The 15231-nt window shown below is 38.8% G+C and overlaps 1 protein-coding gene across 1 annotated transcript; it reads right to left on the reverse strand.

The window, feature by feature from the left end:
- Positions 1–19: 19 nt before the first annotated feature.
- On the reverse strand, positions 20–13187 carry cse1l (CSE1 chromosome segregation 1-like (yeast)). The gene is made up of 25 exons (XM_074634610.1): positions 13042–13187; positions 10317–10409; positions 9252–9394; positions 8930–9031; positions 8682–8827; positions 8494–8584; positions 8243–8350; positions 7324–7416; positions 7044–7211; positions 6831–6960; positions 6619–6684; positions 5399–5601; positions 5202–5286; positions 4981–5042; positions 4752–4888; positions 3607–3710; positions 3363–3460; positions 3101–3251; positions 2802–3010; positions 2555–2652; positions 2078–2163; positions 1820–1901; positions 1428–1574; positions 997–1228; positions 20–737 (listed from the first exon to the last, which is right to left on the reverse strand). The coding sequence occupies exons 2-25, from the start codon at positions 10399–10401 to the stop codon at positions 648–650; spliced, it is 2916 nt and encodes a 971-aa protein (XP_074490711.1). The 5' UTR covers positions 10402–10409; positions 13042–13187; the 3' UTR covers positions 20–647.
- Positions 13188–15231: the final 2044 nt, after the last annotated feature.

Here is a 15231-nt window from a genome sequence, read left to right on the forward strand (position 1 = left end):
ATTCATCAAAATACTGCTCGTTGAAAAGAGGCTGTAAAGATAACAGATCTATACAAGTGCCTCTTTTTATTCATATTAACAAACAGTGCCAAAACAAAGACTAGACGATAACAAATCTACAGTAAACATGCAACAGGAAAAAATATGATGCATTATGTTTGAGCCACAGACTACAGTCTCCAGAGTCGTAAAAAGCAATTCAAACATATAAACGAAGCGCTAAAGAAATCCCTCCCATATGATTGTGATGTTCAGCTGTTCCACAACACTGTGGATATATATACACCTCTGCTGCTGTTATTGAAATAAACTGACAAACCGTATCAGAACATGATATCCAAATCCTTGTTAGCCTTTTGCCACACAGCAAACAAAGGGCCCAAACACAAAACCCCATTTCAGTTTAGTCAAGTTTTGGTCACGTATTTAAAAACCCTTAAAAAAAAAAAATTGCATCAGAGAACGCACCCTGAATTCAGGCAAAATGACCATTTCTCTGGCAAATCCATCATAAACTGTCGAGTCAAACCAAATCTGGTGAGATTCAAATTCAGCTGAAGCAAGTCTGTCGTGTGACCCGAGGTCACCATGGTTACTCCTGCAGTGTATTGTGGTCTCCCTCTTAAGTGAACATCATCACATCTGTTTCAAACCAGCTGTACAGTGGCTGCCTGTAAGTAGCCCTGTAGGTACTGGAGGGCCTCTGCGTTCAGACTGGTGCTCAGCATCGAGGGAACCTGAAACAAAAACATCGAGACAAGAGGCAAGAATCACTCATTTGCTTTCTGCATCGTCCCATCCTCTCTAGCAAAAGCACAGTGGTTACAAAATAATCTCAATAACATCTCAATGACATTTATTTTATTCCAAACTAGGAATGTCACGAGAACCAATACTCCGGTACCAAGTCGATGCTAAATTTTGAAAATGTGGCTGTACTTGTTACAACCACAGAACGTGGCTTTTGACATAAGTTGTAAATATATCTAAACATACCCTTCCCGGACAGGCAGTAGAGAGCTTGTGGAGTGACTGAGCCAGCAGGATCTTGGGATTGCCGACAGCGTCTCCTATCGGGTCGTGCTCCTTCTTCCCGGCAAAGGCCAGTTGCGAGAATGCCGTCTGATATCCTGGTGTGTCTTCGATGTCGATGAAGTGCTCATCATCTGGGATGCTGTCATCTTCTGGCAACTCAAATAGACCAATGAGTGCCTGGAGCAGAGGGGTCCTGAACAAGGACAACAAAATAACACTTACAAAGCATTCATCAGGAGAGTATTTCTGCAATATAAACTATATGCAAAATTTTAGGAACACCAAAATCACAGTCCTGATAAGTGGACTATAGGTGTGAAGGGGCTTTAACCAGGTAACTGCATGACAAAAAGGAATGCTATGGTTGTGTTTCCTTCAGGCTGATTTCTTACCAGAGTTTAGTGTACTCTGTGTCCATCATTGCAGGACATTCAGTAAGGACTTTTGTGATGCCAACAGCGCAGATCTTCTTTTCAACTGGCCCAGACACCTTCTGAACCTCTGGAATTATTATTTTCTCCAACACCATACCAAACATCCTGCAACACAATAAAGCAAACAGGGTTAATACTGTACATTTTGCCACTGGTCTTCTGCACTCACATTAATCGTTAGATACACTGGAGACCTGCAATGGCGTTAGCATAAGGCAGCTATTACTTATTATAATTATGCGTATAAATGCATTGAACGCTACACTGATGGATGAACCCACCAAATAACTAGTCAAACATCAGTGTACTTTCCATCAACATCTTGTGGCTTACATTGAAAATACACTTACTTTGGCTGGATGCTGTCAAAAATCTCCTGAAGAGCAATGGCTCCATATTTGACACCATACAAGTTGATAAACACCAAGAAACCTATGAGAAAGAAAGAAAATTGGCATTATAAGACCGTTAATACTAGACCTGGTGAAAATGTACACTATACTGGCTGATATCACCAGTTAAAAGGCATGTGCTCGGTCACTGACAGTGTTGGACAGATTAATAGCTGTGAACAGAATGAATGTTGGTAATGAGATGGTTGTACTAACTCTTGATGAACTTGGTGGTTTTGGAGCTTTGGAGCCTCTGGAAGAGCAAAATGAAGATCTGTTTCCTGTACTGAGTGATCGATTCTCTGGCAAAAGAAAAAAACAAAACAAAAACATCATGACCGTAACCAATCAATTTATAGATGATCCACTTAGAGCTGCAACGATTAATCAATTAGTTGTCTACTATTAAATTTATCGCCAACCATTTTGATAAATGATTAATTTTTTTAAGAAAAAAAAAGTCAAAGTTCTCTGATTCTAGTTTCTTAAATGTGAATATTTTCTGGTCATTTGAGGACGTCGTCTTGGGCTTTGGGAAACACTGATCGACATTTTTCACCTTTTTCTGACATTTTATAGCCAAAACAACTAATCGATTAATCAATAAAATAATCAACAGATTAATCATCAATGAAAATAATTGTTAGTTGCAGCCCTAGATCCACTGAGAACACAACTTTAAAATTGACTTACGGGGGCATGTGCTCAATGATGCTGTTCAGAAGGTAGAAACCTTGGTGGTCATTGGCCTTGGAGGCAATAAGCTTTTGGAAAACTCCAAGTAAGCCGGGCTGAGAAGGAAAGATGAGCAAGTGTCAAAATACTGGCCACACAATGAATAATGAACAAAACCAATGGAGAAACACTTGTCATCAAACCCCAGACAACTAGAACATTACCATTTTGTCTGTTGTACACAATACTGTCTGCCACCACTTACTATTTTGTCCGCAGCAGAGGCGGCAATAGAGACACCTCCCTTCTCAAGGTAAGCCTGAAGCAGTCGCACCAGAGGGGGTATGTTTCCTGTCCGTTCCCATAGCACAGGCTGCAGCAGGTGAGGGAATAAAGCCATGTAGGAATTGGGAATAGAGTTGGAGTGGATCTCCAGGAGGAGAGACATCACCTGGAACACGTATGGAAGAAACTCTGCAACAGAGGACAAGAGGAAGATGAGTTTCGTCTATCAGCCACCAGCTGTATCATCTACACGTAGATAGATAAATTCCAAAGGCGCACCCTGGACGTCGTTCTGAAGGATCTCAGTGAAGACGGGGAAGAGTGCTTCCTCGAAGCTGCTGACTGTGGAGGAGTTAGCCTTGCAGGTGATCCGCACAGACAGGCACAGGGACTCGAACAGGTAGTGGTTAAAGTGAGGCTTGCTGGGATTCTGAAAATGGGTGACAGATTTTGGAATAGTTGACACATGTATCACCTGAAAAAAAACAGCATCTTGGTGAATCTATCTGCATCCATACATAGTACCAAAAGTGTGTGTTACCTTGCTGACTAAGAGGAGCTTATGAGTGAGCTGACCAATCAGAGTGGGAATGTAGGGAACAATGGACTCCTGCAGCAGGGAGAAGCTGCGCATGATGGCTTTAAAGATTAAAACAAAAGAAAGAAAGAAAGAGCAGAAAAGAAAGACATGATGAGGCTACTCAAAGTAACTTTGCAGTTGGTCTGACACTGACTGGGAAACATTACTGAGGAGCGTTTAGATGACAGAGGAAACTCAGATTTACCTTTCATGATGTATTCATTTTCTGCCGAACCAGGAAGAGCCAGAGCCTTGAACAAGTTGTTGAGCAGCTGTTCGGTAAAAGGTGCCATCTCTGCAGACGTGATGCTGAAAAACACACAGAGAGGATGATTGGCTAAAATAATGGGTCAGTAGCTATACAGATGGATGCAAAAGTCTGCTTAGATGCAACGCTTGTCCATTATCCATAAATATTTATTTCAGTGTTAAAAAGTAGGGTAGGGCCGGCATAAGAAATTTCAAATCGCTGGGATATTAAAGCCACACCAGACCGAACGGGTATTAAAAATTTTACCACTAGGTGTCGCACTTGACTCAGCGCCCATTCATGACTTTTTTTTGCAGTGTTTACACACTGCCTCTGTTGATCCCAGATGGCTGCATGTTCAGACGTGGCGGCCCAGCGCCCTGTTAATCCAAAATGTTGCTATATCGGTGCAGTTCTAGTTTACGAGACCAACTCTGCCATGTCTTGTCTCGTCATGAACTTTCTAGTTAACAATCCCGAAATGTGCCGCCATGCGTCTCTTGCCAACTCCCACCTCTACTGAAGATCTCCTTCATGTTGCCAGTCTCAGTGCGGCAGTAAATTGTGCAAGGCCTGTCAGACACCAGTGGCTCTGTTGGTCCGTTTATAAACAAACTAATGCAATACAAGTTGGATTTAGAGCCAGACAGTGATGCCATCGCTAGCGCCGTGACGTCGTCGGCACAGGTTGCTTCTTTTTAATTCACCAGAATGTGTCATAATGACAAATGCAGGTTGAACTGGTTTAAGATTGTACACCAGCCAAACCGGAAATTGACCCAACTCTATTAAAAAGTGCACATTGTTCAATCTACAATCCAAATCCATGTAACTAATGTGAAAGCAGTCAGAAATGTTCATAAATACGGAGACATTTGCCTTGTTCTAAACTGGACTGGGCAAAGATGTGAGTTACAGAATTTTAAGCTTAAGGATCAAAAAAGGTTTAAATCCCAATTTACTTTAATATTCCAATAATACACTGTACAATTACAGATTACGTTCTAAGCATTTGTAAAACAAATGCAGTGAGCACTTCTCAGAAATTGTTATGGTTCATTCAAATATCGCTATCTTTTACTTCAACGCTTGATACTTACAGAGTTGTGTTGTTGGGGCCTCTCATGGTGAACAGCCTCTCCAAAGCATGGGCAGCGTAAGTGTGTTCCACTGTGCTCTCTGCCTGCAGGTGACTTATCAGCAGAGGAACTGCCTGCAGCAGATGCTCCTTTGGAAGCTGAAGGAAACAGACAGACAAGAAGCCCTCTATAGTGTATTCATTTTGTCTTTTGAAATTTAACAAGTTGCAGAGAAAGTAAGAGTTCATACCTGGCTTCTGAAGATCATGACATACTTGATGGCGTCAGCCTTCAGCACTGGGAACTCATTAACTACAACGACAATTAGTGCTTGATGTTAATTAATGTCTTTACACAAATACATCTGGACATTCACAGTTCACGGAGTCAAACCTAAAGTGAGCCAGCTGTTGTAACACATAATACATTTTGTAATTCTACATCATATTGAGAAATGGTGAGTATTCTTACCGTTTGGGGATTTTAAGTCAGAGAGAATGTGGTTCACAAAGAATTCATTCAGATTCACCAACTCATTGGCTTGTGTTATCCCATGCTGGTGAAAGAAAAGATTCATTATTCTAATTATATCAAACATTGATTATGAATGTTTAATTTATAGTCAGTTATATATTCAACAATCCTCTGAAAATGAAAGTCAGCAATACCTTCTGTGTCTGCGCTTTAGACGCCAGTGATGTGACCAGATAGATGGCGGCATCTTTGTGTTTCCAGTTCGCCCCAGGGTTCTTGGCGTACTCTCCCAGCATTGAGTTCACATAGCCAGAGAAGATCGCTGTGACAGGGGCCTCGAAAAATTTACAAAGGCCTCTCACCAAGTCACATGCCGCCCTACGACGAGTGTCAATGTCTGAGGGAGGATAGGAAAAGGGTTAACAATTTAAGTTTGTTACTTTTAAAAGTAACTTGTTACATTACAAAATTACTGCCATTAAAAAGTAACCTGTTACGTAACAGCATTATTACTCAGAAAAGTAACTCGCAAGAGTACTTTTGGCTTACCAAAAATGAAACCTAGGGCTATAACTAACAGCTTTTTTGCTAATAGATTAATCTTTTGATTATTACTTTGATTAATCGATTCGGATAAAAAGCGTTATAGGGACTGTGGTGAATGTAAATGTAGATCTTTCTGTTCTGATTGCATAAAAAACTAAACTTTTTCACTCCGATTTTATGCATATGATGGTGTGTTCTTTATACTATGACAGTTTTCCTAAAGTTATATTAAAAAAAATTATATATACATATACACATATATATATACATATATATATTGCCTTGCTTACAGTATTGCAATATATTGAATCGTAACCCATTTCATAATACGTATCGTAACACCAGATTCTTGCCAATACACAGCCCTACTCTCCAGCATCCGTAACTCTGCAGGCAGGAATGACAGACGCAATATCCCCATTACAGCTCTTTATTATATCGAGGTACCTAGCAAATGTTTTTTCTGTCAGCCACTGTTCCCTCCATGTAACGTGTCATATGGATTTTATTAATGATCTTACGGAAAGATGGAGGCTCTACAGTTGATACTGGCAGCATTGGTACATTACTCGTTACAACATAAAAGCAATCTGAGTACCCCCAACACCCATCATTAGCACACGTTTGTTAACTGTCCATTATTAGTATGTGGAAACTTTCTATTGAAACTTTGGGAGCAGATGTTCAAACAAGCAGGAGTTGAAACCAACCAATTGACTAAATAACTATGCATATGGAGTTTGACTAATCCTATATGGCAGGAGAGACACCCAAACTCAAAATATGAGGAGGAACTACATATTCTTTTGTGTATTTGTGTGAATAAGTTACATTAGGGGAGGTCATAAGCAATAATCTAAATCTTTACCAGATCCTTCAAGGTCCCTTCGGATGTATTCTTCCGAATTATCTTCAAAGGCCTCTTCATCTGCACCTAATCGGGAATCACAAGCAATCTGGTCAGCCATTGTTCATCACACAAGTGCATGTTTGTGTCTAAGCAAGCAGAGCCCTGAATCAGCCATCTACTGATGACATTTCCAGGTGCAACCCGATGATGAGAACAAAGCAATTACTTACTTCTGAACTCCATGTTGGGCACAATGACCTTCTCACAAATGCTAGTGAGTGTATTCTGGTCCTCAAACAGATGCTTGTAGTGTGGCCTTTCACACACCGATGCCAAGAACTGAATAGCATTGCTTACAAGCTGCAACAAAGACGTGGTATATCGTTAGCACAGGGGAAGTGAACTTCAAAAAGAAAAACACAGTCGGGGATTGTTACGCTCACCAGGTCATATTTGACTTCCTGGCCAGTAGAAACTAAAAGGTTCCAGATAGCAGTGACGAAGCGCGGCAGATACGGCTGGAACTCTTCATCGTATTTCTGAGCGTAGAGAGCAGCATTGTCACAGATCTGCGACTTCAGCAGCTCCAGGAGACCAGCTTCCTCCTCATCCTACGGAGTTGATAAAAGAAACACAAACACACAAATGTTAAAAAAAAAAACTTTATAGCACAGTAGTGTTGAAAATGTATTGCATGAGTAAAATAGAAAAAAAAAAACTCACATCCGTTTGTAAAAGTTTATTATCCAAAGTCAGTAGGCCGTGGAAATTGGTCATCCAGGTTTCCATGTTGTCTTCAAAAAACTCTGGCAGGTCCTGTGTAATAATGCAGAGTACAGATGAAGATAAATGTTTCACATCTCTGATGAAAGTGTAAATGGATTACTAAAGGAAGCTGACTTGATCTCTACGTGGAGCAGATTCATTATACACTACAGTGGTAGTGCATGATTTCCTTGCAATAATTACAAATGTATTAAAATGTTATTAATGATTAACTATTTGGCAGCATTCATCTCCAATTCAAAATAATAAAAGCAAACATTTTAATTTCAGCTTTTGAGAAACTTGGGATTTTTATCATTTAACTTATTTCTTTAAGGCAAAGAAATGATGATTGGCTCTTAAGGGCTTCAATTAGTCTTTTGAAAAACATTCCGATGCTGAAACATCTGTAACAACAGTAATAGTTTATATTGACTTTTACAGCACAGTAGAGACAAAAAAACATTTCTAGTTGCATGTTAAAGACAAGAAATCTTACCAGTAATGGCAGCTAAATGGAACTGCTTAGTGGTAGTTTATAGGCCCCTCAATATAGCCTACTTTACATAACAGCTGTTACAAACAACCAGACAATATACCCATAAAATGTTGTTGCTTCACACAAACTTATAGGGTTCCCAAAACTTTTGATGTCACCTTAGTAATTTGTTGTCGCATACATGATGACCAGAGGAGCTGACACCCTGGTATACAACTGTATGCAACATAAACGGAAAAAGACATGAGACATCCCTGACCATCAAGAACCATGAAAACAGCTGCAGGGGGGGGGGGCGGGCATTACCGTAGCTACAAAAGACACAATGCAAATGTCCCAAACAGCAAAGCCTTGAAGTACAAAGCAAATTGAACTGACCTGGAAGTTAAGACTGTAGAACAGCTTGGAGATGAGAGTGAGGGAAGAGAAGAGGACCTTCAAGGCGTTGACGTCTGTAGCATGAGTCTGACACAACTCAATAGTGGCCTGCAGCAAAGAGGAGAGAAAATGAACTATAAATATTTCTTCATATTGGAATGTCATCATATCCATGTCAAACATGTTGATTCTTAGATGTTACATAACAGCTTGTAAGTGTTGTGGTAATTGAATTGCATGTCATTACAAACCTTGAACAGCTCCGTCAGAGGCAGGGCAAATGTGTCCAGTACTAGTTTGATCTCTGTCCAAAGCTCATTTGACTTGAACTCATGGCGGTACCTTGAAAAAAAACACGGGAGGGGATAGACATTTTTTTAAAAATTCTGTTTAAATGTAATCATTAAAACACTTTAAAGCATTAAGAAGTGAGCTGTACCTCTTGAAGAGGGAATGTGCAGTACGAAGCACTCCATTGATGATGTGGAAGTCTCCACTTCTGAAGCGGGTCACCATCTCAGTTAGCAGGTCTGGCCATTTTTGAGGGAAATCTTCCCTTCCTATGATACTGATGGCATCACTCAACTGTGGAAATGCATAGGATAAACAGGGGCTTGGTTGAGCATCTTCCTTCACATCTTCATATAAACACTTTTGGCTTTAAGGCAATGTAACTTGAGGATGTACCTGTTTTTGAATCTGTTCTGGGCTGCTTAGCATCAAATTTACTATGTTTGCTTTGATCGCTATTCGGTCTGTATCAGAGACTCTGTTTGGTTCATCTTCAACCTTTGGGAAAACACATCACAAAAGTAGTTTGATCAACTCAGTGTACAGGTTAACACGACTATCACAACACTGGTTCTACTCAGACTTTGTACTAAATGCTTTAAATTGATATACAGTTTGTCCCACACAGCCCTAATCTGATGCAAGACATGAAGTATGAATCTAGACAAGATACTAGAGTCAACAACATATAAACTTGATGTTACTTAGTGAGACTCACAATGCGCCAGTTTCTTTTGATGTAGTTCTTGAAGGTAACAGCAGCACAGACGCGAATCACGGTGTCTTGTGACTTCTCCAGCAAAGTGAGGAGTAATAAGGGGTAGTTCTGGTTTGCCTCCACAGATTCAAGGAACTTCTCAGCTAAGAAAGAGAAATAAACAGAAAACAGGTGTTGCAAAGCAGAGATTACACAATCAAGTAAATACATTGCATAAATAGGTCGATCAGAACAAAATTGTTTAAACCAGGGATTCTCCAACATTTTTTTGGGCCAGGGACCCCTTACAGGGGAGAAAATCTTCCAAGGACCCCCTCTTAATCATAACACCAATTCAGCATATGCTTACTACCATTTTTACTCTTAGATGCCAATGGAACTATTTGTATTCAAAAAGTTTTCAACCAAAATACTTCAGACCTGTTTCACAGAAATAACTACAAACAAATTTCAATTTGAATCATGTTAAGATAAAATGAGATAATCCTTTATTAGTCCCACAGTGGGGAAATGTGCGATGTTATTGAATGTCAATACCACTTATATACCTTTAAACAGAGGGTATTTTTTTTTTTCAAATTGCATTTGGACTCGACATCATTGATATACCTACATTTGATCTTTAAATCTTTCAGAAAATGAACCCTAGCAAGACTGGCATAGTCCTAATCCAGACATATAAATTTAACAGTCTAACTTTCAGTAAGTGTTTCAACTTCAAAAATAATGAACTTATTGCTGTGTGTCACAATCATATCAGATTTCTATTGGCCCTAGGCTGACGTGGGTGGGAGTAATGGGCACAATATTCAATTCAATTAATTTTTTATATAGCGTCAAATCACAACAGAAGTTAGCTCAAGACGATTGTTTTATTGGTGCAAATGGTCCCCATCTGTACATATACACTTTTTAATGATATCACACAATTTTATAATTCATAGTAAATTACTTTGCCAGAGTGCCATGGACCCCTGGGGGTCCCCGAACCCCACTTTGAGAATCCCTGCTTTAAACCATATTAAGATATATGTAAGTTCATGCTATGTCATGAAGATGTATTACCTGGACGTCTGACTGTTGGGTCTGGGTCCAGTGTTTTCCTGAGGAACTCGGTGAGGGTCTGTAGGTTAGTATCGTTCAGCTCCATGCTCGAAACTAAAAGGCGAGAAAACCAGTGAGTGAATGAATGAATATTCAAGATTCAAGAATTTTATTTGCCATTTGCACCTAAGTACATTGGAATTCTGAGCAGTTTACACCGAGTCAGCTTTAAGAAAAGAAAAGGTAGAAAAGGCACAAGGTAATTACAGTACAAAATAAGCAGCACATTCAACTCAACACAATAAATAAATTATTAAAATATAAAACGCCCTCAGTGTAGTCAATAAATAAACTAAACATCCCTCTGCATTGGAACGATACCCCCAGAATACAAATATACAGTATATATGCTCCATGACCATGTTAAAAGAACTTGTAGCTCTCATAAAAATATATAATTAAAAAAAAAAGAATTAATACATTTCCGAGAATTACTCAGTGGAAGGCAGCATATTGCACTGGTTTATATGAAAAATATAAACCAGTGTCTGGCAGCAATTTGCTACAGAGGCTAACTACCTTTACTACAGGTGGATGGACTTTATCTAAAACATGAGTAATCCTGCACACACATTTTAGCTATAGCTAATGCAAAACCCAGTGTATTGGTTCCTGTACTGTGTATCCTGTAACCTAAAAGTTATGAAATGTGTGCTAAATTTAACTGTTGAAAATAATCCATGTTGTGATTAAATAGTCATCACTGCTCTATCCAACAAATCAGTTAGTTCAGTTCAGAAAACTTTATTTATCCCCAAGGGGGAAATTAATTTGTATCATTTCCAGTCCATACATACAACAGGCAACCAATAATTAGTTAAGTCAAAGGAAACATATTAAAGGCATGGGGCAGTTGGAGGGACAAGTTACAATAAGAACCATATAAATACATAGGATTATGGCAATAAAAGCCAAAAAATAAGAAACAATATATAAGAACAACACATCTTAAAGTTCCTTTAAATAACAGTCATTTAAAATGGGTATGGTATGTGTTCAGCAGCTTAACAGCAGAAGGGATAAAGGACTTGGAGTAACGAAAGAATGTGATCTGGTTGGCTGATAAATTTTTTTTTTGCTTCCTCAGCCACCTGTTTCTCCCAAATTGTGCCCAAGTCCTTCTTCTGAACTCCACTAATCTTTTAGCACACTTTGACTATACTATTTAGACTGTTCTTGTCCTTCACAGACAGCCCGTTAAACCAGCAGGTAAAAGAAAAGGTTAAAAAGCTTTCAATAAAAGAATGGTAAAAGTTACATTCAAGGCAATTCTTGATACCAAAGTTTACATATCTTCTGCTATAGTTTCAGTCATAGATAGCTAACATGCATTCAGTCTGCCTTTGACTGTAGCTTGCTAGCAGCTAACCTAGTTTGAGCCTCTCAGTCTGGCATTAGCTCAGTTGGCCCTGCTGACTCCAGATCAGATTCATGCAGTCTGCATGTCTCACATTAAGCTAGCTAACGTGCTGCTTCTGCAACTTTAAAGTTAAGCACATAACTGGTGGAATTAACTTATATAGACATATTTAGATCCACTGTCCTGAGCTAACAACATAACCTACAATATTATCTAAAGCAGCATGGGAAAGCAAATATCCACATTTCCAGTGAATAGACTGATCCAGCAGCAGCCGGGTCCTCTCCAAGGCCTGTTGAAGGAGGCTGAGTCACTGGTCTTGGTGCATGGGGTATAACGCATGCGCAGTGTGACTCAAAATACTCCTGCTGGTTTACAAAGCACTAAATGGTTTAGATCTTCTGCTATGTTATGAACCATCCAGACCTCTCAGGTCAACTGGATCAGGTCTGCTTAGTGTCCCCCAGAGTCAGAACTAAACATGCAGCGTTCAGTTTTTATGCACCAAATATCTGGAACAAGCTCCCAGAAACCTGCAGGACCAACTCCAACTCCGAGTACTTTTAAATCAAAGCTTAAGACTTTCCTGTTTACTGCTGCCTTTTATTAAACCAGATAATGATCTTATATACTGCACTAGAGCTTTTACTCTTGTGTGTTATACTCTATTTTAGCTTCTATCCTATAGCTTTGATTTTTAGCTTGTTTTTATTTTCTAATCTTTAATGTTTTTATGTTAACTGTTTTAATTATGTCTTAAAAAAGCTTATAATGTTCCCGTTTGCTGATGCCTTTTATTAAACCAGATAATGATCTTATATACTGCACTAGAGCTTTTACTCGTGTGTTATACTCTATTTTAGCTTCTATCCTAGCTTTTATTTTTAGCTTTTTTTTATTTTCTAATCTTTAAATGTTTTAATGTTTTTATAACTGTTTTAATTATGTCTTAATGCTCTTTTGCACTTTGTCGCAATGTTCTTGAATGTTTATGTAAAGCACTTTGAGTTGCCCCTGTTGCTGAAATGTGCTCTACAAATAAAGCTGCCTTGCCTAACTCGGCGAGTGTAAACCAGATTCTACTGCGCATGTGTGGTACCCCACAGCTATGACATATTGATGACGCATGTCCCAGCCTCCTTATATAGGCCTTGGTCCAAGTCAGCCTGCTAATGTTAGCTTAGCGCTAGCTTGCTAATGTGTTCTGTGCTAACCCATAAAGTTAGCTAAACGTTACGCATTTACTCGCTAGATATTGAGACTATTTACAAGTTTGAGTCCTGTATTACTGTATACAATACATGTTAAAGCGTAGTGAGGCCTTACCGGTACAGTACGTTTCAGTCAGGAGGAGATGGGGAGACACTAACTAACCGTCCAGTCGTGCTCTCCGTCACCGTGCAGCTTTCAAACGTTCAGCGGAGGAACTGCGCGGTCAGTTTACTGCGCATGCGCAGACGGATGACAGACGGAAGCTGTAAGGACACGCCCCATCACTCCACTACTTCAGTCCTACACTGCCTCCCAGTAAGTCAGAGAAATAACTTTAAAACACTACTGCTTGTTTACAAATCACTAAAGGGGGTAGGTCCAAATTACCTCTCAGATGTGCTTCAGCAGTACACACCTACTAGACCAGCGCTCTCTAAGCAACCTGCAGCTCCGGAGCCACATGCGGCTCTTCAGCTCCTCTCCAGTGGCTCACTGAGGATCTTTTTAAAACAAATTTGTGGAAATGAATAACTGTTTTTTTGTTTGCATTTTTATTTTTATTTATCATTGTTGTTGGTCTATGGTACGACGGAGTATTAGGGCCACATTGAGGAAAAAAATTAATCTGAAATTTTGAGAATAAAGTCATAATATTACGAGAATATAGTCGTAGTATTATGAGAATAAAGACATAATATAAAGAAGTAATTTTACGTGTTATTTTCTTTTTCCTCGTAAACTTCTGAATTTTTTCTCATAATATTATGACTTTATTCTCGTAAAGTTATTACTTTATTCTCGTAATATTAAGATCTTAATATTACGAAAATAAAGTAATAACTTTACGAGAAAAAAGTCGACTTTATTCTCGTAATATTATGACTTTATTCTCGTAATATTATGACTTTTTTCTCATAAAGTTATGACTTTATTCTCGTAATATTAAGACTTTTTTTCTCCTAAAGTTGTGACTTTATTCTGGTAATACTACGACTTTTTTCTCGTAATATTATTACTTTATTCTGGAAATCTCAGATTTTTTCCCCTCAATGTGGCTAATACTCCGTAGTACATTGTCTCTTTGGCCCTCACTGCATTAGACTTATATACTTTATACTTAGACTATAAACTGTGTTACCTTCATCACAATGCTCAAATGTTTTGCGGCTCCAGACAGATTTTTAATTTTTATTTTTTTTTGCCTAAAATGTCTCTTTTGATATTAAAGGTTGCTGACCCCTGTACTAGACCTCTAAGGTCACTGGTAACAAATCTATTAGTAGTACCCACGGTCAGAACGAAACATGGTGAGGATGCTTTTAGCTGCTACGCTGCTCAACTGTGGAACAAACTACCAGATGAGATCAAAGATGCACCAACAGTGGCCACTTTTAAATCTAGACTCAAGACCAAACTGTTCTCAGACGCTTTTCTTAATTGATCAAATGCTGCACTTTACTGTCTATTGATTGTTTTTAGTATCCTTTTAATTTTTTTTTCTTTTAACTTATACTTTTATATTCTTTTATTCGTTTTTATCTTATGCACTTTGTGCTCTTATCTTGCTTTTATATATGTAAAGCACTTTGAATTGCCTTTGTGTATAAAATGTGCTATATAAATAAACTTGCTTTGCCTTGCTTGGTCTCTATAAAAATGCAACTTTAAAATAACAGCATATCTTATTCAATTATGAATCATCTCCACTTATATGAAGGCTATTTAGTTCAGGGCTTCTCAACCTTTTGTAACTTGAGGCCCACGTCTGATTGTTAAAATAATTCCGAGGACCACCTTCCCAAATAAATAACAAACTGGGCTATAAATATGTGTCCACTCTCAGGTGTAATGTAATATTCAGTTTACCCTCACCCATCACTGCCATCCAATATGAATCCAAAGTATTCAGGGTCATATTACCTCACCACATGCTTTGAAGCCGTCTCCAACATCACTTTTCGTTTTAAAAAATGCTCCATTTTGCGTCACTGCATCTGAGACATATATATCTACCCATAGAACCCATTTTCATTCACATATCTTGAGGTCAGAGGTCAAGGGACCACTTTGAAAATGACTGCCAGTTTTTCCACACCAAAATTTAGCGTAACTTTGAAGTGTGTTTTAGCCTCCTTCCCGAAAAGCTAACATGGCATGGTTGGGACTGGTGGATTCATTAGGATTTTTAGTTTTATATCATTCCAGTATCCTTCCTCTAGCTTTAAAAAACAGAATAGTTGGATTTTGAAGAGGTTAATCTAACCATTTGTCAGTACCTCCGCGGCCCACTAGGTGGTGCTCTGA

This window comes from Sebastes fasciatus, chromosome 1 (genome assembly GCF_043250625.1).
Source record: "Sebastes fasciatus isolate fSebFas1 chromosome 1, fSebFas1.pri, whole genome shotgun sequence".
NCBI classification, from domain to species: Eukaryota; Metazoa; Chordata; class Actinopteri; order Perciformes; family Sebastidae; genus Sebastes; species Sebastes fasciatus.